The 26,255-nt window shown below is 39.2% G+C and overlaps 1 protein-coding gene across 1 annotated transcript in view; it reads right to left on the bottom strand.

Moving 5' to 3' along the window:
* Positions 1-1,755: 1,755 nt before the first annotated feature.
* bmp7b (bone morphogenetic protein 7b) overlaps positions 1,756-26,255 on the bottom strand; it is a 34,053-nt gene continuing 9,553 nt past the window's right edge. Inside the window, exons 2-7 of the mRNA XM_088607792.1 lie at positions 15,626-15,818; positions 12,412-12,560; positions 10,903-11,100; positions 9,451-9,527; positions 8,016-8,126; positions 1,756-7,798 (exon numbers count right to left, since the gene is read on the bottom strand). Of these exons, the coding sequence (XP_088463918.1) occupies positions 7,649-7,798; positions 8,016-8,126; positions 9,451-9,527; positions 10,903-11,100; positions 12,412-12,560; positions 15,626-15,818 (878 nt within the window). The 3' untranslated portion in view covers positions 1,756-7,648. The remainder of the gene's footprint in view (positions 7,799-8,015; positions 8,127-9,450; positions 9,528-10,902; positions 11,101-12,411; positions 12,561-15,625; positions 15,819-26,255) is intronic.

Below are 26,255 nucleotides of genomic sequence, written 5' to 3'. Positions count from 1 at the left end.
TTTGAAACCCACATCTATAGCTAGAACTCTGCTAGTGCACACACTAACTTTAATGAAACAATCCATCGTGAATTTACTACTGTTACCAGTAGATTTAGTATCAAAGCAATGGTTCAGGCAGGCAATACAACTACGTTCCCACACAGAACTCAAAGCACACCACATCACTTCCCTTACCCCAAACATCATCACACCACAGATACAAAAATAGCACTCATTTGCTAAGTAACCTATCCACACTCACTACATGGCAAAGAAAGGTATTTAAACTACTGTAAAGACTACTGTAATGCTCTACTCGCTCGGGTATCTAAATCTACTCTGAACAAACTGCAGTATGTCCAAAATTCAGCAGCCAGAATCCTGACCAGGTCTAGTGCAAGTGTTCACATTATTCCTATCCTGGAGTCCTTGTACTGGCTTCTGGTCAAATTCTGTGCAGACTTTAAATCCTCATGCTCACCTATAAGGCTCTGCATGGCTTGGTACTGACCTGTCTGAACTATTATCTCCCTACTCCCCACCTTGCAACCTTCACTCTTCAAATTCTGCCCTCCTTACTGTCCCCCAAGCCCGTCTACATTGTATGGGTGACAGGGCCTTCTCCTGTTATGCCCCCAAGCTCTGGAACTGTCTCCCCAAGGATATCAGAGAGTCACCTTCTCTAAACTCCTTCAAATCCAGACTCAAAACCCTCTTCTTCAGAAAAGCCTTTATTTAACTGGTTCCATTCTCCACTGCTCAGCTTTTTTTAGTACCACCATCCACGGTCTCCTCTATATATTGTAATTGTGTTTTATCTTGTGTATTCTTATTTATTGTTGTTGTCATCCTGTAAAGTGCTTTGAAAAGCCACCTTTAAAGGCGCTATATAAAATAAAGTTTATTATTATTATTAAAGCTACAGTATATCTAGTAACAATAGTACTGAGTATTTTAATATTCCCGATTTAGGGCTGTTCTTAGTATTATTTTTTTTGCTTAGTTCTTGTTCAAATGTTCTTTGCTGTCAAGATGTATTTTTCTGGTCTTCTATGATTCAGACAGTGCCTCTGTCACCCAATTACTGCAGCATGCATTCCTCTAGTAAAAAAGCAATTTTATTACTATTTAATCTTATTCCGTGGCTGTGATGTTTCACTTCTGCTGTCATTATCTCTCCCCTGTTACGTCCTAAGTCCCAGCTGGTGTAGGCAGCTCTCGGAATTCCAGTTTCTGTCAGTTTTAGATCTAGTGTACCATCTTATTTCTTGCATACATTGTGCTTGGGTTGAAGGAAAAATGTACCAACACTTGTACCTTTAAAGGTTTGGTACCAAGAAACCAAAAACCAAGAAGATCACAATAGTGTGAGCATTAGAGGAAATTGATTAGGGTTTAACTTACTGTTTCCTCAATATGTTACAATATTTGTTCACAATCATGGCTACATTGTTGTCAATTTTACACTGATACTAAAAATCATAGTTTGTACACTATGTTACTGTTATTTGTTACTTTGATGTATAGAACTTTTATGATAATAGAATAAAAAAATTAGATGTATGGAGGTATAAATGCTGTAATCTTTCAAAGCTTAGCTTGATGATGTAGTACAATCAGTAAACAGAAATTATGTTCTCATCATCTTTTATATTCTGACATTCATAAATGGAAACTAAGCTTTTTAGTGCAATAATAATGCTTTGTTTGTTCCTTTTGTTAATCAATCTAGTTTGCTGCATTGTGGACAAAACATACACATACATGCACAGATCAGGATAGGATTTCATTTTATTTATTGAGCTAGTTTTGTACTAAAACATTATAAAACAGGAGTTGGCAAAATGCTGTGTTTGGCATGTACATCGTTCTCACATGCTCTCAATAAATATTTCTCTTAAATAAGAAAAGTGGTTTCTTTTCAGCAGGAAGATTACTTTTAACATTATGAAATGACCTGAAAATTGTACATAAAGGAGAAGTTTCTATCATTGGTTTTCGCAATGTTTGCATTGGTTGCAAAATCTAATGTTTAGATGTGGCCTAGACTCTAAATGGCCATTGGAAAAGACTACTGAAAAGATCAATTGCTATAATCCTCAAATAAAAACTGACAGGCTCTAAAAGAAATTGAGCCCACAATAAGCAAAATCATTCATTTCAGAAGAACTTCCTCCAAGTTCTACTATTGACAAGTAGGATACATGTATTAATCTGTAGTATTGTTATATAACTTAACTGCTTTGTTTCTATTTAGGTTATCAGCTAGTCAAGGACTGTAAAAGGAGAGACGTGATCTGAAAAATAAAGAATCTTTTTTTGCAAAGGAGTAAAATAAATTAGTTTTCACTTTCAATTAGTAACTAGGAGCTGATAAAGGAGCTGAAGGTCTTCTTTGGTTCAAAAGGTCAGCCAGTGATTCAAACTAGGAAGATGGAAAATATTTTTATTTGCGATGTTGCTGAATTTCTGAAACTGGTTAAGAGGCCATTCTGTCCTTGGATTCCAATCCCTCATTTCTGCGTAAAGGCGGCCACACACCAAATGTGATCCAACAAGAAATATTGAGGGGAAAACTTGAATAGAACCAGATTCAGAAATGATTGTAGGTGTAATAACCGCCAATGCCAGTGCAAAGGCCAGGATAATACTGGAGTGACACAAAAAAATTAGTCTCGAATCACATTTTTGCTGTTTCCTTAAATGATAACTGTGGAATCGACAGAGGATTCAAAAAGGATTTTAACACAAATGGTCCACGAAGACAGGAAACTGAAAAATAAAATGTCAATATGTAACTTATATGTTGTTTTCAAGCATTGCGATTTGCATTATTTACTTTTACCTGCAAAAAAAGACTGTTTTGTTTTATGATTCATCACCAATGTCTAATGCGTCTAAATCTTGAGATCAATCTCAATGTATGGTATTTTAGCAATTCTACCAAGGGCTTTGCATAAACCCAAAAAGTAATATTTGATGTATTCCACCAAAATGATCAACTATTTCTTGTGTTTTTCTAATTGCAAGCAAGGTTAAATTATTTTAAATGGTTGTTGATTTAAAATCTGTCAGAATCAAAATAACTTGGAACCAGTTTTTGTTTATACACTTTGAGAAGGTGTTTATACTCTTTGAGTCATAGGTGTTCAAAGTTCCGAAAATCTTTTTTTTTTCTTTTTTTGCAGTATTTCAAAAAAGATACGCAAACAAAGGCATAAGCATACGCACACACCCAAATGTTTTTGACTGGTTGCAAAAGCAGTAATAGCAGAAATTCCTTCTGCAGTTATTTTTACATCAGCACATTTTACATATTGTTGCACTGTTACTATTTTGATTAAGGGGTGTATAGTCATATTGCTAGCAATGTATTTTTTCAGAAAATGTCATCCCATTCAGAGTGTGACAGCCTTTAGAGTTTGATACAGATTGTGGACAAGATGTTTGACCACGAGACAGGTAACAGATTTAATCCAAATCCTAAACCTAACCCTTGTACTGTATATGGCCAACATCAGAACTCAGAGGAACTCCTTCAATGTTTTAAGTAGAAAATGGCATCTTTAATTTTAAAAAGAGACTGACAAGAAAAATAAAAAAAACAATAGGTTTTGGTTTGTGGAACCCAATTTAAGTTGTGCATCTTTCTGAAGCCCAGTGGTAAAGAGCTATGCACCAAAACCTGTTGCACCAATATGCTTCCCTGGCTTAATTTCTGACATTTGGTCCAGACAGATCTTTTCAGAAGGAGGTTATGGTCTGGTAAGTAAGGCAGAATGTATGAAGTTAAGACAGGGTTTGCCCAAGAGCACACAAAACAGAACAACAAGGGAGAAACTACCAAACTGAAAAATAAATAGATGATATAAACTTCCCCTTTATGTCTAGATGTGCAAATAAATACATTGTTTTTGTTTTTGTGAAACTATTTACAAAATATAATACAAAGATGTATCTATTACTAGGCCCCACAACCTGACTTTTAAGTCCCAAAAATGTCAAAATCGGATTATAAAAGATTAAAGGCTGAAACTTTTTGAGGAGAAAAAATTGAGAATGAATATATAATTGCTATGCAGCAATCCATTTCTTTCAATATCTTAGAGACAGTAGAAGGCACTGTGGACCCATGTACAAAAGAAAGTAAACATGTCCTCGTGAAGAAGTAAGCCCTGTATTATATGAATGTTTACCTAACAATGAAACACTGGACTTTTAAGTCAATGTTTGAAATACTGTATGCAAAAGCACAACAAGGACCACATTTTCAGCTAGTGGTTTTAAATGAAGACAGATCCAGAAAAAGATGACCCCAGCTGGCCACCTCTACTGGGTCTTGCCTGACTTTTGATCAAGTCAGTAGTGATAGCAGAGAATCTGTGTTACGACTCCAGTGGCTAAAGGAAATAGCACAAAATCAGTTCAGATTAAATGAGTCTGGTAGTAACACCTGCATAAAAAGGAAGACACTCCTGAATCAAAGTATGGGGTGAAACCACCCATATTTGAGGAATAACTGAGTATAAAGAAAGTAAATGGCATAATTTATGGTTGTTAATAAAATACAGACCTACTGCATACAGATATGACTGATATCTATACCTATACAAACCGTTTACCTATACAAAACAAAGCATTTGTGAATCACAAATCCCCTTAACAAAACTATACTGCTAAAAACCATTCACACCACTTTCAGAAAACATTTTCGATGTTTAGAATTTTTCTGCACTTCAAAATACTGTAATAAAACACCTTCCCTTTCATATAAAGAGTTTGATAAACTGCTTACGTAAACACATTTGGTGGCTTAAGAATTTAAAATATTTTCTTTAATTTATAACTAAAAGTCAAGATGACACACAAATTGCTGGTTAAACATATTCAGATAATGCAAGCATTTGGCTTTCAAGTTGGTTTAAAACTCAGTGTGTTTGCTAATAAAAATGTTATGGAAAAATGAATAAGATCACACTAAGAAAAATTATTTGGAATATCAAGGCATTGTTTTATATTCAATAATTTAAAGAACAGACGTGAATGCACCTTTGTATATGTCTACGAGGTACAAATTAAACTATGCTTAATACATGCCAAAGTTTGCAAATTGTCCTGAAAGATACAGTAGGACTAATGGGGACTAATGCTGCACACACGGTTCTCACAATATCATTCTAGCTTTAAGGCTCTCCTAACTTGTTTGCTCGTCTTCACTGATGAAAAGCAGGTGTGACAAAATGAGCTCCTTCTTATGGAAGCCTACAGCACGCATGTTTTGTCTGAACAGGGACACCCAGTGAAAGGTGCTGTTATCAATCAAAAGGTAGAAGATGAACTCAAAGGTCAGCAATACCGTTAAACACGTAATAACAATATGATTTTAATCAGTCCCCAATAAAAGCATTCCTTATGCTGTCTCTTCTACATTAAGTCTTCCCCACACGTGATGTCTGCCATGTCTTTCTTAGTCAGTGGAGCCTATGTACAGCACCATGACACACATGACCACTGCCTTCAAGTACACTTCCTGATATGGTACATCTTCGCCAACATGTCCTCATAAAAATGTACTAAAGTAACACAGGCATGTCATGTAGGTGCGTATCTTTGCCAATGATCCTGTCTAAACACATCTTTCGAGGACTTTTACTATTTTTTTCTGGGGATTTTCTGGGACTAAGCATCTGAAGGAAAAAGACTGGAAGACTTTAAAATCAGTGCATGTGACTAAACAATGCAAAGTTACCTGATAAAAAAAACACAAAGGCAAAAAAAGACTGAAAAGTTGACTTGTTAAAAGAATACCTCAAATCTTTTGACTTATTTGTTTGATAAAACCAAGAAATATTTTTTGTTCCAGTGAAGGACTACAACATATTTGGAGAAAAGGAGACAAAAAATGAACAAAACATCTACCTACAAAAGGTGGACGTTGATTAAAAAAGAGCAAATCGGTTTGCAGGCAATAATAGATGACAATGAGGGAACACAAAATTTGAGGAAAATGGTGTGAATACTTTTTTCTTACTATAGTTCTGTTAAGATAAATTTTGATTTACAAGAACCTTGTCTTTTTATTTAAACATACATATACTACCATTAGGTTTTCTGTAATTGCACTCCCGAAATAAAAAATTAATTATGATTTTCAGTTTTTGTTTTTCAGGGAAATTTAAGGATATGAAATATTTATGCGATAAATACCATTTAAAAGTCTGGTAACACTGTGTAGAGACACAGTGAAGTTAGTGAAGAAAATGATATTGTTCATTGTTCACTATAAACCCTGTGCTCACTAATATCAGTAATCAGAGTCTGTATCCCTGAACAGACAACTGTTTTCTCTGCTACAATATACTGCAGACATTCATGACATCCTAATGCAAGCTCTGTTTGCTAGGAAAGATGAACAACGGTGCAATTTGTCTGATGCCTGATTAAAGTGATTAATATTCTTTAACACATTAAATATGTTGACTATGCTAAATACTTTTACTTTGTTCTATTTTAAAGTCTTGAAAACATCTATAGAGGACTTGGGGAAGCTATTGGTGATTCATGGACTGCTACTCTTGGCACCCCTGAACACCTATGCATTTCCTCTTTTAAAAAGTGTAACATATATTGATGATGAAAATGTCTGTTTAAGTTTTGTTAGTGGGATAGCTGGGAAACAGATACTCCTAAAACTAGGAAAGCTGTATAACAGCGGAGGAGATGTGTTGCCTCATACAGTAAATGTTAGTATACATATCTGAACTGCTGCTTAACTTGTGTAAAAAGGTTTAACTTTTAAATATCTACAATGATTCAAAGAAAGTGATTGTGCATTCAGTGGAACCTACATTTTTAATATGCAGGCCCTCTCATTTGTCATATCAGGCAAAACACAAACCTTATCCAGTTATACAACTATCTGAGAAAGAGGATAAATTGGTCTGCCATCACTCTTTGGAGTCAATATTACTAAGGAGGAGTCAATTTCCTGTACAGGGACACAAAGATATTAGGAAATTAAATGATTCCAGTACAGAAGAATGAATAACATTGTTCTTTTTATCAGCCTTTGTATGGTGTTTCCAAATATTCAAAAGTGATATAGGTCTAAATATACTATATAAATTAATGTAGTGTATAATTGTTAATGTTTCCTCAGTGTGTTTCATAAGTGTGGAGTTTTTTTGGAAGTTTTATAGGTGTAGTGGGAGGAATATAATAGACTGGTTTAAAGAGTGGGATGCAGCTATTGCAAAGGGACAACTGCCCTCTCAATTAACCACTAACCACAATGGAAATGAACTCATCCGTGTAGAAAGATAAAGAATGTGGTGGTTCATTCTCAGCACCTAGGAGTGCATTCTCCCCCCCTTCCCACCTCATCATGACTCTTGCTGTTGCCTAAAACGCAAGATGTCTGGAGGAGATTCGGAAAGCTAAGGGACAAGAACGTCCGTAGTCTTTCGCTCCGGCCCGGGTGACTGTATATGAAGGCTACTTGCTTTAGTTTAGTTTGCCTGCTACACATTCCCAGGAGAGAAATGCTGGGATTGCAGACCACAGTTGTAGTCCCTTTAAGAGAAGCCATTTGATGTTACAGAGTCTGTTGGTTCCCCTGCACCTCTGTCCTCCCTCTTGTCCTTCTTGGCCAAAGCTTGAGAGGTCACTAGTGGCACCCACAGGCCCGCACCACCATATTGCGGTATTTCTTCAGAATGACATTGGAGCTGTCATCAAAGTAGAGCACGGAGATAGCGTGGAGCTGAGTTGGGGCACAGCAGGGTTTGGGCACAAGTTTGGGATTAATGAAGTGAACCTGTGGAAGACAAAGAATTAAATGAAGCACCATTAGTTTAACAGGATTATCTCTGGCCCTTTAAAACCAGAGTATAATTCATCTTGATGGTGAAGGGGAATGTTTTTTTGCCTTCTGAAGACTTCTGTATTCAACACTGAAAGGGAGAGAAGTGTTAGTTCAACCTGAAATCTTTTGTTTAGTGCTGTGTGTCACAGAAGAGATGATTGTTACTCACCAGTGTTTGTACTATGGCGTGGTTGGTAGCATTCATGTAGGAGTTGAGAGGAAAAGCACACTCTCCTTCGCAGTAATATGCAGCATATCCCTCTGGAGCAATAATCCAGTCCTGAAGAGAAAGGGCAATATACTATATAACCATTCCCCACATATCTAGGATAATTGTTTTTCTTCTGTTCATTAGGTGACCCTACTAACATCCCCTACTATCTTATATCTCCAAAATCCTCTGAAGAATTACTCAGGAATTCATAACATAATAAAGGTTATAAATTAAAATTTGTCCCATCTACCTTTTTGGTTTCTAGTAGCTAATTAATCTGGGACTTGTCAAGCCATTTCCTAAATGAAGTGATGTAGTACTGGGTCATACAAAATATATGTTTTCGTTCTATTATGATCCTAGCACGCATGGAGTTACCGAAAATAAAACAAATTGTACTTATCATTCATATTTAGCTTGGGGTCATAAATGCAAACTGCTTGACTGTAAAGCAGACTTTGGCTTTGCTGTCCCTATGCTTTTGGTGGACATTGTACACTACATAGAAATAGATACCAATGGACAACTCTAATACAAATGTATTTTATTCCAAACTAAAACATAAAGCCTATCTGATATAAATGCAAATATAAATAATCTTGATAGTATGCAAATGGTAACCTTTTTTTGCTTATATGAAATTATACCGTGTGCTGGATTCTGAAGAGGAATTCAATAAAAACAGCACAATGGAGTGAAAGCGCAGTTTACATTCATAGCAGGCAGTCCAGTTTCAATCATCGGTTTCCCTTCAGGTTTAGCCATTAAGAAATAGTTCTCATTCAGAAATGTTTCAGTTCATGTACCTTTTGAGTACAACGTGATGTAACATTATTGGAGTTTGGAAGTGCTGGCTAGAGGAAGATGTGTACTGTGGCAGGACGTCACTGACTGCCATACTACACAATAAGCAGGATTCTGTCATAATTTTAATACCTTTTAGGAGTGGATAACAAGTCGTAACAGATGCTGCATTTTGTGTCTTCATAGCATCACCACTGAACAGTGAAGTTTAAGCAAGATAAAAATTCATCAGGCCATGCCAACACAAATGAACCAGCAGTACAATAGTGGCAAAATAGGAGTTATTGGCCTCCAAAGAGGCAAAAGCTCTTTTTTTCACAGCATAACGGGAATAGTAAAAAATAGTAGATGATTTTCTCTTCTCTTTTGAGGGTCAATCCCCTATGGCTGTTCACTAAATATTGCCCATTATGTAGATATACAGAGAGTGTTCATTAAGGGCTGCTTCAGAAAACCCGTTCCGTCAGCATTTTTATAACTAACACCGACTAACGCTAACACTGCTGCTAGAAGGGAAAGAAAGATGAAAGCTCGGCGAGGGGAGAAGGGAGGGTGCGGGAAGAATGTGGAGGTGTGAGAGTGGTACCTGCCATCCCAGATCTCGAAAGCTGACGTAAAGTTCGTGTTTCTTGCAGGCCTGCTTCTGGTCCGCGCTGCTGTTCTCTGAGGTCGGAAGAGAACAAACAGGAGGAGTTAAGCAGAGATACAGGGATTCCCACAGAGGCTAAAGCCCTTTGAATCAGAGAGAAAGTCTCCCAATATGCTCCACATCTGTCAATGAGAGTTTCACATTTTAACACACACATCAAATTCCGACTAGTGGGACATTCCCACGGATTTCCATATCTCGTTCAGAATACCAGTGAGACACAGGTTTAACCTCCAGCTTGTATTCTTCCCCTGTAAAACTGGGGAAAGCAAGCTCATGTGACCAATGGTGTGATGTGGTCCCTGACCTGGCATGCATTTTGAAAAATTAGTAGCAAGCACCTTTTAACTCCCTGCCCAACAAACCTGTATAAGCAGGTATATTGCATTGAGAACAGCTGTGAGTCCACAGAAGTGCACAGTTACTGATTGTATGTTAGCTATACACTACTCTATGAAACACTGAAACAGTGGACTAAAAGGAATGTGGTTCGAAACCATAAAAGTTGCTATTACTTTATACAAATAGCTTTATCCATATCATATATATACCTTGAAGTCTTGAATACTGCAGAGGATATTATGAAAACCCTTTTCCGATTTTAAACTGATGTTTATGAATTGAAAATGAGGGAAAGCAGTTAATCTTATTCGGCACAAATATCACTATCTTGAACTGATACCTGTGGAGTTAAGAAGAAATGAAGTGTAATTAAGTGCTAAAATGCAGTGATGTTTAACAATTTTTATTTATAGGTGACCAGTGTGCTGAGTTTAAGCACTTGTAAAAGTTCGATCTGATCTTCTTTGATATGCTAATTTGATGTTCTCTCAGTGTCTTTGCCTCACAAAATCCTGGTGCCGACAACTATTTAGGACTTCACAGGAAATGAGGCCTTCAGCTCTCACCCTTAACACCACTCTTATTAGCATAACAGATACTTTCTAAAGTGTAGGCCCTTTTCACTTCTCGCTTTAACTTATTCTAAATTGTATTTTTGTTCATTTATGACCACAAGACACAGAACAAAACACAGTGCCACACTTTATTTTAAAGCAGGCACATTGTAATTTAATGTTGGGGTTTAGCTTCAGCCTTAACTATTATTATTATTTATTAATTACTGGTTATTTCATTTGAGTAGTGGATTCTATGATATGCTTGTCAAGAACTAGGAATTTTCTAAGGATATGATCTGAGGCTTCTAAAAAGCAGGACAAGTAGACAGAACCCCAGCTTTAGTCCTTTAGTTCAGCAAATTCTGTACAGTAGGTCAACAGACGTTGATTTGACACAAATCAACAAAAACACAGGTAGGTTTTGTCAAGTAGGAGCACAGGTACTGTATGATTGAAAACCGGAGGGTGCTGTTATAGATGACCACACTACCTGCCATGTTAGAGACACGCAGAGCCTCCTGTCCTTTGGGGTTTTTGGAGCGGTTGGAGCTCCGCTGCTTGCTGTTGACTGAGCGAATGCTGCGGATGTGCACCTCGGTGGCTTTGAAGAAGGCCACCATGAAGGGCTGTTTGCTCTGAGGGCCACTGCGGCCAATCAGCCCTGCAACCCTGGGATTCAGACTCTGGCCTGTAGTGGGAGACAAAGAGACACAGAAAGGCTGGACCTCGTCTTTTCTTCCAAGCGCAAACGACCACGTGTTTGTGAGGCGAACAAAAAAACAACAATGTGCAGGTTTATGGAATAAGAGGAATGCGCATAAGGATTCGTTTTCCAAGCTCACAGCAAATATGATAAAATCATTTTGTGGAGGCCTAACCTCCAGTACCCTTTTAACTAAAGTGGATTTCTATTAATCTTGGTTCACCTTCCACATCTACAAGGGAAGGGGCGGCACAGAACTGTCTTTTCTGTCTTGCTTTGAATCAAAGGACTGGGTCAGGGCTCCACAGAGTGAGTGAGAGGCAGGAATGCTGTTAAACCTGAATGAGTGTAGCAAAGCCCCATCCCCCCCGGTCAGACACTTCGAGTGGGGTGAGTCTGTGGAGTGTGAATTGCATGTGTGTGGTGTGTTCACCTTTTACTAGACAAATCGCAAACGAAAAGCAGGATTGTCTGCTATTCTCCTATGCCAGACATTGAAAATTATGTGCTTTTTTCTAACCATCTAGGCTCCATATGCATTTATACTGTACATCAATGCAGAAGGAAATAAAGGGCTTTATCTAGTTTAATAACAAAGGTGAGTTTAGACGACTATACGCAGTAAACTAAAACTTTTGATTTGTCGTTTGATATACCATGCTCAAAATATGATCAAAATAAATCTCATAAGACATTGAAACATACGCAATACAAATGAAATTGGAAAATTGAAGTTAACATCTACTTGCCTGCTCACACTCAATCGTCCTTTTCTTCTACATATCAATAGCTTCCTTTTTTCTCTAAAGTACAATTTCTATGTATGTATGTTTTTCTGAAATAGTACTTTGCACCAATGGTTATATAGGTAAACTAGTCTTTGATTTTAAAACAATCATATTGAATTATAAAAGTTTTAATACCTATATCATTTTATTTGATGTATATAGTATTAAGTAGTGATGTTCATCAAAATGTCAATCGTTTAGCACATATATCTTTCTGAAATGCAAGAATATTCAAAAGTAATACCTGCCATTTCCCAATAAGTAGTTTTTTGAGTCATCGTTAAATTTATATTTGCATTAAATAATGCAATAAAATGTGTATTACATTATGGAAGCAACAAGGAATCGTAACATTGGCATGCTGACATACATGAACAAGTTCCCATGCAGACAGCTAAGCATATAAAATGGGTAAGTAAAATGTTCCCTTAACTGGCCTGTTGAAGCAACTGGATGGTGGAAACTCTCCACTGAAGCCAGCTCCTCTGCTCATGAGCAGGTAACTTACCATCCAAAGTCTCCAGTGCCAGCTGCAGACCCAGGTTACGCCCAGGGTTCAGTACCCAGTGGTTACTGGTGGCAGTTATATCAAATACCAGCCAGCCTTCTTCTGCCGCCCAGATCACCCGGGAGTCCAAGAGGAAGAGGTCAGATTCCCTGTGGCAAAAACATACACAGTACATTAGAAATCCTGCCATATTTCTAAAGAATTTCCTCACTATCAAATACACAGCTCAGTTTAAGGAAGACGGCAGAAGGGAGTCAGCCTAAAGGAGTTTTTTGATGTTGGTCTACATAGGTATGAATGAATACTTGCAAAAATTGGCACATATCCCACATGAACTTTTCCCCAGACAGCTTTATTAGAGTAAAAACAAACATTTCTGTCTAGCAGCATTACAACATTACAAAAGGTTTGAACAATAGTCCAAAGAAGCTGAATTGTACAGTAATTAAAATTGTAATTAGTTGGTGATTTATGGTCATATGTGAATGCATAAAATACTATGTCTTTTATGATGGGATAATCGATGATAACTGAAAGGCAGAAATTCTAGCCACTGTGCCACTGTGATGCCTGTCACACTCTCCTATTACCAATAAAATTTAATCAGCCAAGTTTCAAGACTGTGCATGTTTGAGGGAGGCGTATAAGCAGTTTAATCTTCTATATCTGATGCTATTCTACCAAAAAAAGAGAAAGAGGATATCAGAGAAAGAGGTAGCATTAGAGACTGTAGCGCTGAAGCAAAAACCACAGGAGAAATATGAACTGTAGATAAGGTATTTCAAAAATATTAACACTGGTACATGGGAACCCATATAGACCAGTCAAACAGTTAGAAATATTAAATAAATCACTGGAAACCATCTTACCAAAAGCCAAGAACGCAGCAGAAAAGGAGGCAATAAAAATCTGAGAGAAAGTGTGATGCTGACGAAGTCACCATAAAAAACAAAAACAAAAGCGGTGCAGACAATTCTGGTTAAGAAACAGGAAGTGAAGACAGGACATTGGCAGAGAGTTGAAAGGAACTGTAGGAAGTTCTGATGGGAACAAAATGAGGGAAAGAAGGACAGGAGACGGAGAAGCAGATAGTGAGAAAGATGGAGCGATAACACCAGACGGAGAACCAGCGTTTCAGGCCCACCCAGGGGAGCACTTCATTACCCTAATTGAGAATAATGTGTTTCTAAATAGCTGTTGGTTTCACAGCGAACAAGCAGCGTCACAATAAATCAATGGGAGGAATTCTGGGGGAGTGCCTCAGTGAAAACACAGCCAGGGAGATGGAACTGCTGTGGCAAACAAGGAATTTCACCTCGTCTTTGACACTGCTCAGCATCTTGCCAAAGCGCACAGAGCCGCAGACTGTGCTCAACAAAAGCCTCGTGTTGGATAATCTGACTGACATGCCTGTAACACGCTCTTATGACTCCCTTTATGAAGACTATACTTTTATTTATTTTTTTATTGAAAAAGTGAAAGGTCTGTTTTGGAGACAACGTTGTTTTCCCACAGATATTTTTTGTTGTTTTGATTTTCTTTTTCATGCAGAAAAGGAAATAGTTGAGCGTGTTTTCTCTGTAGGGAGTGTAACCAGCTCTTCCAAGGGCCTGTGAGGATGAGTTACAGGTCTCTCGCAAGGCGGTATGTCTGGCTCACACCAGTCCTTCTGCTAGGGCACTGCAGCTTTGACAAACAATGGAATCTTTGAGGAGGAAACCACAGCTTTTGTCAGTGCAGATGGAAGGTAAAATAATTGCCCCTGTGGATTAACATTACCCGTTCCTGTCAGCTCTGTTTCACTGTAAAAAAAAGGCAATGAAACTTGAGAAAAGGTTGTGTAACATGACACCCACTGCAGTCTGGGCAAACAAGATGCTTCTTAACTAGGGAACTCTGAGCACTTTTGACCTTAGAGCAGAACCTCCAAGCCCAAACCCACCCTTTTTTAAAAAAAAATCTCTGGGGCTCCCAAACAGTTCAAATAGTTGTTTCCATTCAGGATTACGTCTATAAACCAGGCAAAGCCATTAGCTGACTGAGACCTTAACCTCCCATTAAGCACCCCACACCTGTCCAAGTGCTGGCAAGGTGAAGCTGTCTTGACTTAACCTGGGTTTGGTGTGCAATGGTGAAAGCAATGCATCTCCGGATTGACAAGTGCAGATTTCTAAACAAAGTGTACATCATCCTCATCACCCCTGTGTTGTGCCATTTGAGATTAGGGAGATACAAGACGAAACATACTTAAACGTAAGACATTTATAACGCTACATGACAAGGGATGGGGGAGTTCATACAGAATATGTCGACCTTTAAGCACACAAAATAAAAACAAAATAAAATTGAGAAACCTGAAAACCTATTAGTAGGTCTTTGTAGTTCCACACACCTGAAATGCAGTCTTGATAGCACCACAGCTACCTCTGAATGAGTCTTATATCAATATGTGGAAGGAGAAATTGTCATAGTAAATTCAAATAGCACAGCTAAGAAACAGTCCTAGAGGAAAAGAGGTCTGCACCCTGGTACGAGACATGCAAGGATCACAAGTCTGGACATCGTCCAAATTAAAAATAATTTGCTATTTTAGTAGTTTCTAATTTTAAGTATGCCAGTACCATAAGAGCATGATGCTTAAGGAAATTACATCTAGGCACCAGGTAACTTTTCATTCTAGGTTTGACATTTGGTCTTGTTTGGAATGCCTTAAAACTTATAAGTGTCTTTTTCATTCTTGTTATAACCAATTCATATAAACAAAGTTTGTTTTTAGCAAATTTCCTTTAAAATGTATTTGCTTTATTTCTCTTGTCGACTGAAACTTAATAAATCTGCCAAAATGAAGCTTGCCAAATGCTTCTTGTATATACGTAGTCCTGAAAATTTGTTATAATTAGGTGTGTTGATGTTTTCAGCTGGCCGTAGTGTCAGTGAAATTGATTACTTTGTGGTGAGATTTTTAAATTAGCTTCTACCTCTCTTTTTCCAATGCACTCACTGTGGAAGTCCGGTCAGCTATAAAAAAAAATCAAGATTTTTATTCCAGACTGAGTCCAAAGATGTTGCCTTTGTGTCATCAGCTTGCTGTGAGTAAAATGTGCGTTGTGGTTTCTATGTTGATTTGGGGGTGCATTCCGATCAGAATACTTGGCTCAACACCATCAAGAACACGACAAACATATTTAGGAGATCAACCGAGATCACAACTAACCTGTCCGAATGCTCCTCCAGCACCTGGTAGATGCTGATGCGGAAAGTCTCGTTGTCGAAGCGCTCGTGGATGACATCCTTGTAGATGCGGAACTCAGCAGCTGTGACGGCCTCTCCCTCAGGGATGCGAGACAGATCGAATCGGAACTCTCTGTGGTGGCGTCGCACTGACAGGAACTCCTTGTCGTGCTCAACTGGGGACCACAGACAAGACTGCAGTTTAGTCGTGGCACCAGGTTTTTGCCACAGCTTTTTGACACACCTGAGTTGTAAGATATTTGTCGACGCCCTGCCGCAACGTTCGATGTGCGACTCTTCTTCTGGCAATAGAAAAACCTGCATTTGTAAAGAGTCTCTTAAATCCCTTAGCATGCCAAAAAATAATCTTACTATAGGTAGCTGCAGTATTTTTTTTGAATTGCTGGACATTATATGTTTGTAAGTAAGGTCAGTGTGAAGGCGCATGCTTTAAGAGTATACGCTGCACAGCCTCAGGCAAAGTACATGAGCCCTTAGAGCAGTGTTTGGACAAGGGATGTGGAAATTCTCAGCTCCATGCAGTGTGAAAAATAGTTTGTTGTTGCCCATAAAGTGTCTAATTTCTGCACAAGTATCCACCGTTCTCTTTTGTACCAGAGCAACTGTAACAATACTTGTTCTAATCAACATGTGGATTGATCAATCTGGTTCTTAAGAAACACAACTAAGTGTAAGCAGCTGTTGCAATGAATCATGGGGTTCATGAATATGAATTACCTATGGCCATTTCAAAACATAAGAAATAGTTAATATGAACAAAACAGCCGTCCATGTTGTCTGCAATGAGTTGAGTCAGTTGAAGCTAAATTAAAAGCCTCTCAGAACGTTCTGCTTTCTAGCAATTTGAAACAGTCACAAGTGCTTAGATTTGCAATGATGCAAGCTTCTAATTTCATCCATCCGTTTTCATACAATTCATACAATTCAGGGTGGCTGGGGATCTAGACACCCCAATACCAAGCAATGGATACAAGGCAGGGCCCATCTCAAGCCAGACACACACACACACTCACATCAGGGCCAACTTTCCCAGAAGCCAGTTAACTCACCAATATGTCTTTGGACTGTGGCAGGAAACCGGAGCAACCCACATGGATACAGGGAGAACATACAAACTCCATACAGATCGCATGCCAGGAATTGAACCCAGGGCCCCACTGTTGCAAGGCAGCAATGCTAACTACAGTGCCACCATGCACCTCTTCTAGATTGATTTAAGTTCAATATAATTTTGGATAAGTTAGTTGATACTACTTACTATGTGCATTGCTATATTTACTTATGTTCAATATAGTTTTGAATAATGAAAGAAATGATATGTTTGAGACTCCTTCTTAGCCTGAATGGAATTGCTGTGTGGTTGTCATCTGGATACAATAAGAGACCTATTTAGCTGAGCCCACTGCACATCTCTCCAGCCATTCTGGGATCTCTGAGGTCAGTACCTTGTCTCTCATCATTGCTTAACTTGTTTTCCCTTGTCATTATCAACTCTCTTCCTCTCCCTTTCTCCTGCCCTTGTTAATCTTACTCAGTGACCCATAGCTAATGTATGGAAAGACTTTGCCCTTCAGTCTCTGTTTTTTTAACCTCTTGCATTTATCAAATCCAGTTTGGCCTTTGCCACTGAAGGGGTTTGAGCAACTGGCTTGTACTTCTTAATAAGAGTTCTGAAAAATTCAATCCTTCTGAAGCAATGATACTTACAAGTTAGGGGTTTTAATTGAAGACTCCTGGTGTAGAAAAGGCCATTTCAATTATTATACAGTACCTCTTTTTCACTCTTTCAACTGTTCTTAATCATATTGCTGTTGAACCCTGGCCTGTTGAACCTTTTGGCACAACTGCAATGCCATTACCCTTGCCAAGACTCTAACGTATGGGGACAAACACTGGGCTCTTTTCTTTTGCTTTTGATTTAGTAGACACCAGAAACTTCTGTTTACTTGAATGCTAACTTACAGGATGTGGATGAGTAACTTTCACTTACTGTAACAAAAAAGGGAGAAAGTCCCACAGCAACTCAGACAGACGTCCCTTAGAAAGGGCATCTTCATACAGTAACTAATCACATGAGGACTGCCCTTCATCCATCTCCCCCTCTCTCTCTCTCTATCCTCCTTTCTCACAGATGGGCAGCACAGTACAATGGCCACACTGTCTGCAAAGAGCGCAGAAAGGCATGGATCTAATTACCTTTCAATAGGAATGGATAAAATGAAAAATCTTGAGTTCCTGTTCCCCATTAGCAGAGGGGTTTCATGCCTATTGTCCAGTCTTACCAAAGCACTCACATTGTTTACATACTGTTTTCACTTAGGAATTGCCCTCAGTACTACTGGGAAACTTAAAATAGTCAAAACCACTGCGATGTCAGGAAAAGAAAGCAATGCACATACTTAATTGATGACCAAAACAATTTCAGCACAGTAGAGAGCAATATTTCCCGTTTTTGTGCATAGAATTTCACCATGCACTCCTGAAACCCAAAAGGTACTCTGATGCATTGGTATGTACTGTACTACACTAAAGCCCCAGCCTGTAAATTCGCTGTGACAGAAAAGCAGTCCTTTCCCAGCACTTATCCAGCCTCACTACTTACCCAAGGCCTTTTAAAAATGGGCATTATGACATTTTTAATGCAATCAAAATCCCTCTCAAAAAACAAACCCTTCACAATTTTCCAGAAAGGAAAAAAGTCCTTACACAAGTGAGCTTTCATGGAAACTACTTCAGGCATAATTATTATATCCTGCAACATGTTCCCTGACATCAAAATAAACACATCTGAATTCTAGAACATATCTGTAAAGAACATTTAGCAGTTGCTTCCATGTTGATGATGTGTTACAGATGACGTTTACCAAGCTGTCACAATCTCTATCCTGTTCTCACCATTGATAAAGCCCTGGAATGTGTTAAAAAAATGTCTAAACACACACATTTTACTGTGATCCAATCTAAGTGAAATCATGTGCATTCCTCATATTTATGTTTGTGCGCTCTCTCTCTGTAAGGGTGGATGGACAGTTCTCCGGTGAACACTGAACATAAAGCCTATCTTCAGAAGGTGGCACGAAACATGAATAGACAAAGATTAAAAACTATTCCACGCCAAAATTCATTTGCAGTCTGAGCTCAGTTCAGGTTTGAGTGGTGATGGTCTATTCTTCTGTGGATGATTAGTTCTGTTGTGTGTGTGCACGTGAAAACCAATTAACTACACCCAGCCAAGAAATCCACAAGGCACTCTCTATTGCTGTCTCTCTTTAAGGAGCGATAGAAAGACAACTTTGCCAATTCCTGCCGTCGATATTCCCTTTTAATCTCTTTTGCCCTAGAAATTGTGGAGGACCCTCTGTTTCTAGCTTCAGTTAACTATCAGTAATAAATCACAGTACATCATTGGGCCAGGGCAGCATTGACTCAATCCCCCTGCCTGTGCCTGCTCTCCCTCACGATTGGCTTCTCTCAGTCCTGCACAGACTGCAGGTGCAGGAGCCTCTGGGACACAAGGACCTGTTATCCCAGTCACAAAAGGCAACTGGCCCCTTAATCTTTGAATCTGCCCCCTGTACATCAAAAGTCCTTTATTCGCACTTCTGAGAACAGCTGGCTGCAGCTGTGAAATACAGCTTAACTCTTTCCTTTCTTCCTTCTTACATTTGTCTCGGGTTTCTCTTATACCTTCCCTCCACTTGCCCCCCTTGCCCCCATCCTCATTGCTGTTAGTCTCCCATCTGTTGATCAAAACCACCCTTAATAAAACTGCTCCCGGTACTTTTTCATATTCGAATGAGCTCCTGTTTTTATACACCATTTATAAAGTCACATGAAAAGGTTGTGGCTTTTCCTTTCCAAAATGAACAGGGAAAAAAATCTAGGGTGTGTGTTATTGAGCATAATGCTCCCACTTTAAAAATCATACAGTGAGCGTCTGTTTCATTTGCATGAGAAGAAGAAAAGGTGTGACTCAGTTGTGTTTTCGGCAAATGTTATGTTTGTGTGGAGAAGTATTCTTGTACAACTTTGGGGGTTTTACATTAAGGGGCTTAGGGAGGACAGAGACATTGTCTCCTGGCTGTCAGAGCTTCATCCTCTTCTCTACGTTGGCCAACAGGTCTAGGAAAATTAAGATGAGGGAGCTCAATAGTAATGGACCAGGAACAGCAAAAGATAAGCAGAATTCTTCGGTTTTTAGTACGATTATCAATATCATGCATGCCTTTTTTTTAAAAAAAAATAGCAATTCCAAATCTCCAGAATTCTTGTCCAGTTCTTTTTTCTGTGGCTTGCTGCCATTAGCTCCATGCTCTGGCCTGTTTACCCCAACAGGCAGCGTCTAGTTTTCCATCTCTCCTCCTTCCAGCTCTCTCTCTTTTCTGAAGCCCATTTCAAGGGTATGGCAGTAATTAGAAGCCCAGCAGGAATGCAGTTAAACACAAGTGAGCGCGTTTATTGCTTCCTCTGAGAGGAAGCAAGCGCCCATCGTAGTGGTTGCTCTACCTGCGTTAAATAAACATTTAGAGGAGAGTGCAGGGTTTAAATGGCTGCCTGAAGTAACCCGATGCCTGACATCTGCTTGCTCCTTCACTGCCCCTCTAACTGCACGGGACTTCCGGTGCTCCTCGCTAACCCTGCTGTAAGCATGCACTCACTGGCTTTCTGTAGTGCCACTCCCTGTGCTACACAATGCAGAAGAAGCACGCCTGAGCTTCCAGCTTAAGGATAACCTCTAGAGCAATGGGGTAAAAGTGTTAAGGAACTAGTGGCAGTTACTGCTTTTTGTCTGCAGCTTTTTCAATCACAGCATTTAATTAAGATGGATACGAGAGGCCGATGAAAAACACACGTACACAGTGGAGCTACTGTCTTTACAAACTGGAGCCAACTGCAGCTCAGGGCAGTTAAACTAATTATTATCCTTGAGAGGATTAATCGTTTTCAAATATTTTAGGTACAATTACAAGACAATTTGTACATAAGGACATTTGGGAAAACTATTCAAAGACCTTTAAGCAGGTTATTTCATCTTTATGTAAAAATGTGAGCTGTACCCACAGAGTGGAGCAATCGTAACACCGATTCACAAAAAGGAGGGACAAGACTGACAGGAAAACTGATTTAGAATGGTATGTGCAAAATTATGGTGTTCTGAAGAGAGAGCCACCACAGGTTTAGCAAAGAAAGAACTTTTCCAACTGACGTACTTGAATTCTACAAAGAATAAGGGCACTTGATTTCTTGAAAGCATGTGACAGGTAACATTTTGACTCACAGAAAGGTTGTGAAAGGGTCTATTATAAAAGGCTAACCCTCAAATGAAAAGCTACAGTATAAAGGTAATGCATGCATATGGATTAAGAACTGTTTGAAAAAGAATAAGAAACAGTCATCTTAAGGTCATAACCTCTAAAGGAGCAGATATAAACTGTTGTGTGCCAGTGTTTTATGCTCGTTGTGCTTTATGATCTACATAAATTATTTTGATTTGAATATATTTAAAAATCCAGTGAAATTTGCAAATGATGGAAAAACAGGGGGAACTCAGTTGGAGGGGAACTAAAAAAAAAAGATTAAAGACCAGAATATGGATTAAGCAGACATATGCTAACTACACTTCAGTGATGACAAATGCAAAGTGATCGACACAGGCAGCAGGGAAACACACTATACATCGGTGAGATCCTTGAACAGGTTTTCCAGTGTGAGTGGACAATATTTTAGATTTGCTTAGCTAATGAAATATCTGTCAGATCTCAAAAGCTAAGAAAGGCTAGGCCTGATCTGTGGCGGGAGAACTCCACCTATAACCAAGATGCTTCCTTCCACTGGAACTGGAAATTCAAGACATTAAGCGAGGTCCAAATTACTTCATTATTAAAGGGATTTTAAACCCAGTCTCCAGGCTAAACTCCACTCTGGGCTTGCACAATCTGGCCTATCTAAAGTGAACATTTAATTCAAATGGAGAAGCAATTTCTCTCTCCTCAAGCTGACCTGACCTACCAGGCCTAAATACTGCTGGATGTCCTGTTTGGTGGCTGTAATATGTAAAAAATGGAGTATACAAAAATAAATGTCAGATATTCAGTAATATAAATGCAATATTAGTGTTATAGAAGTCTCATACAAACAAGGTTAAAACTTTTTTAAAAATTTTCTGCACCACTTCATTTATAACATTTTGAGGCTGTAGGCTTACACAGCACATATGCAACCTGCAACAAAACTAATTACCCAATAAAATAATTGATGAAGGCCCCCTTAAAGTACGATGACCCTTGTATAACAGGGGCAGGTAAACATCCTTCCTGGTGTTCTCCGGGTGCTGTCCTGCGCTTCAGCCACTTTCCAGACGCTTCAGCTTCTGTTGCAAGTGAGAGGCGGGGTGACAGAACACATTAGCGCAAGTGTCCTTCAGAGGGCCCTGCACTCTGGGCTTGTCCACTCATTTCCGCAGGTCCCGCAGAGAGCGCCTTATCTGCCCAGTTCACAACCATCTCTCCTCAGAATAGGAGCAGGGGAAAAAAAACAGCCTGGACCCTGAAGCCTGACAGGGAAGGTACCTCCACGACAGAAACTGTAAGTCCCAATGCAGCAAACGCAAAACAGCAGGGCACGGTCTATTAAGCAAATTGCTCAGGAGTTCAAAGGAATTCATGTTTTCAACATGCATGGAATTCTAAAAATTTCTGGGAGTTCTACTGCATTCACAATGTTAGTGAAAATGCACTTAATTTTAAGGAACAGATTCCAGAGAAATGAGTGACTTTCCATAAAAGCCTGAGTACCTAGTGAAAAGCATCCTACTCCCAGGCTGTCAGTGTTACCTCATGTCCTTACAATGCACTGATCCAAGGGCATATGCCTCACAGCACTGTGCATGTTGGCTCTGGAGTTTGACTCAGGCTGGCTTTGACGGCATACAAGACAATCACTTACTTGGCTGTAATTGCTTGCTGGAAAGAGACCAGCATTCTTTATGAACCAGTAAACCTTTAAAAGGATTTAGTGTTTTTATATTTAAGACTATTCACTGCTGTGATCTGTCTCTGCTCTACAATCCACCCCTTCTCTGACTCCACCTCTTTCACCTTTTAACATTTTTCAAAACCAAAATGTTTTATCTCACATTTTTGCCAGTTGTTTGTATGGCTGCAAAGATTTTGCCCTTCACATTGGGAGCCTTGGAGTCATTGGATTTCTGAAGAGTCTATCAGTACCTGTGAATTTCAGGATCGAGACTGGCTCTTCTTACACAATTTTAATTTGTGATCAAGAACAGAAGGCAACAAAAAGCTAAGACATACATTTTTCACAGGATGCACACCACAATCACACAATTGTAAATGGCCACAACAAGATGCTTATAAATAAAAAGAGCTTATATATAAATCCATCATATATCATGTGGGTAGCTGCGTCAGCATGCGTAGGCTGCAAAGGAACAAGTAATAAGTTTATTCCATGCTGAAAAAAAGAAGAAAGAGAACACAACGTTTCGGCCGTGGAGCCTTCTTCAGGTGTCAGGTTGTCACCTGAAGAAGGCTCCACGGCCGAATCGTTGTGTTCTCTTTCTTCTTTTTTTCAGCATGGAATAAACCTATTACTTGTTCCTTTGCATCATATATCATTATTTGTACGTAACATTTTCTGTCAGATACCTTTAAAAAAAAATCTAAGAGTTTGCATGTTACCTCCTTTTCTAATGTATAGGATGTATTTACAAATAAACCCACAATTAAATCGATTTGGAAATAAAATAGAAATACATTTACAAGGCTGCTTGGTAAATTGCCTACCAGTCTGGTACTAAATACCAAATAAAACACACTCCTGTAATAATATGGTCACTAGCATGTTGTATTATGACATAGAAAATTTTATAATGCCATTTTATGATCTTATAAATTGGGACGGACTTCTTCACACTCAATAGACAGTTTTTCTGTGCAAATGACATCAATGACGTTGCGAGATCATTCACTCTGCCTCGCTTATCTCGTTCTGAGCTGCAGGTTGGTCAACGTTATTGGGGAACATTTTGCATTCTGCATCTGGGGGTTCGGTCTGTGTGGCGACTAGTCTGAAAGATGCTCAAAGGGAAGAAAGTGACCCATGGAGGTCAGAGTTTGGTGTTTGTGGGTCTCGCCTCATTGGGTGCTGCTGGGTTGAATTATTCCTAGTTTCATTTTCTCTACATTCTATAATTTGGCAGCTGCCATGACCCAGCCAAGCTGGCAGTCCTCTCACTTCTTATTATAGACTTCACGGGAATTCACAGTTTCTAAGTAAATATTTTCAGAATACCCCCCATCCACACCTCCAACCACGGGCAACATGAACAGCACACGATTTGTATTTCATTTAGAAACGTGTTGCTTATTTGATTTAATTGGGTGCAGACCCTTAAAGAAAAATGTAATAACATTTAGAATCTCCTTCAGTCTGGCCTTTTGGTGATTGAGGTCTGCGTTTTGCTAATCGCATGTAGAAGCATACTAGTACTTTAAAAAGGGTATCCCTATATCTCTCCTTTTAATGAAAATGTAAAACTTCCTTTGTAATAAATCAGACACATTGTAAGTGCCATTTGCTGTTTTTATCTTAAGTGGATTATCAGCAAAACTACCTGTACTAAAGTTAAGAATAAATTAATATTAATTCATAGCCCAGGGGCCTTATAAATCTATTTTCTCTGAGGTTTAACTAAATCATTTTTATTATCCATTCACTTGTTTTTAAAATAACTTGCATCTTCACAGTCCTTGTGCAGTAAACAAACTCTGTGTGTTGGGCTAATTGAAGAACAAGAAAACTGGTAATTAGACTAAGATCAAAATACATACTGACATCTTTACACATTGCTTATTTTGTTATGAACCTGCAACATGCAATCTGCAGCAAGATATGTCCCAACAGCAAGAGACAGGTTTTGCAGGTTACAGGAGCATTCAGAACTCAATTACAGACTTTTCATGCTTGAGGTATGATAGTCTTTATACTGTTTCTTGTTTTCCTTCTTACTCCACTGTCACAGCAGTTACATCGCATTTTCATCAATGGGTAAACCTTAATGCTCAGTCAGTGTTTCTGACTCAAACGTATAATTTTTCCCTCCCTTTTAACTCCAAAGACTGTAGCTCCGGGTCTGCATGTGCTGACTCACTTTTTCCAGAGGAAAACACTGTGTATGACTACCCTTACTACAGGGATGGTACGGTCCTTTGTTGCCATTTGTTCCGTTAGAAATGACACAGACGTGACATCAAAGTGCCACTTCCCTCTCCTTCCTCGCCGAGGCTACGTGTCATTGCTTTTTGAACTTGCCAAACCTGACTGCATCTTTGCTTTTACCTCACATCTTGCCCTTGATTTCACTACCGAAGCCTCAATCTACCCTGGCAATTCTGCCACTCTCCTCCTTTCCCCACCCCTGAAATCTCTGTGGACAGAGTAATGGCACTGGATTTCTGATCTCTACCTTTTAGCTGTTTGAGTTTTACACTGTTCAAGTATCTTGGCCTACCCAACTTATCATGATCCTCTTCAGGCCCCCATCTGTTTTTCAACTACATTATACCCATATAAACACCCCCACCCTTGAACCCGTGAACCGTCGCCCTGTCTCTTTTGTTCCCTTTCTCTTTAAAACACTTGATCTCGTTCTTCATTTCCCTCTTCCCGCAGTTGCTGTTTGACCTGTCACTGGTTCCCTTCCCTCATCCCATGTTGTCTTCTTCCTCACTGTCTTAATTCCTTCTTGATCTCCTTGCTCTCTCTCTCTTGTCAGCACTTCCTGACCTGGGAATTTCTGGCACTGCTCACACATGATTCCCTTACGACCTCTCTGAGTGGGATCAGGTCTCCCAGGAAGGCTCACTCTCTAATCCTTATCCTCCATCTGTGGGCAATCCCCAAGGGTCTGTCTTGTGTCCCTCCCCACCTCTCAGTCTCTTTTTATCTTTTCCTTTGCCAAGAGCCTAACTGTCACTCTTGATCCCTCCCTCTGCTTCTCCCAACACATTTTTTCCCTCGCATGTTCCTACTGTTTCTTCCCAGACAACATTTGCAGAATCTAGCCCTTCCTTATGTATTGCTCCACACAGTTTCTGTACAAACCCTGGTACTCTCCCCCTAGAGTACTGCATCTCATTCTTGGTCGTACTCCCTGCTAATGCCTCCAATTAATCCAGAAGTCCACGAGTCCTCTTGTCTTTCTTATTTTCTAATGACACTCTGTTAATCCAGTCCCTCCACTTGTTCTGTGTTGCCGCACACATCTAATTCATTTTAGCCTCATGGTGTTTCAATTACTCTGCTCCTGCCTGTCTTAAGAATCCATGTCTCTCCTGGCACCCCTTTCTGCTCCTTCTCTTCCACCAGACTTTCTGTGCCCGTTGCAATTTTGTTTCTACTTCCAGTGTTCATTCTCCGCCTTTGCGTGACCTAACAAAATCCAAACTGCTCAGTCCCTGACCTTCTTTTGGCACCTGCTCCCAAATCACTTGGTAAGGGGGCTCCTATGATTTCTCAGCTCTTAACTATATCCTCCAATGTTTTTCATTGTACTGCATTCATGTTTTTGA

This window comes from Lepisosteus platostomus, chromosome 15 (genome assembly GCF_059453375.1).
Source record: "Lepisosteus platostomus isolate fLepPlt1 chromosome 15, fLepPlt1.hap1, whole genome shotgun sequence".
NCBI lineage: Eukaryota > Metazoa > Chordata > Actinopteri > Semionotiformes > Lepisosteidae > Lepisosteus > Lepisosteus platostomus.
This window is presented reverse-complemented; position numbering and strand designations above follow the sequence as displayed.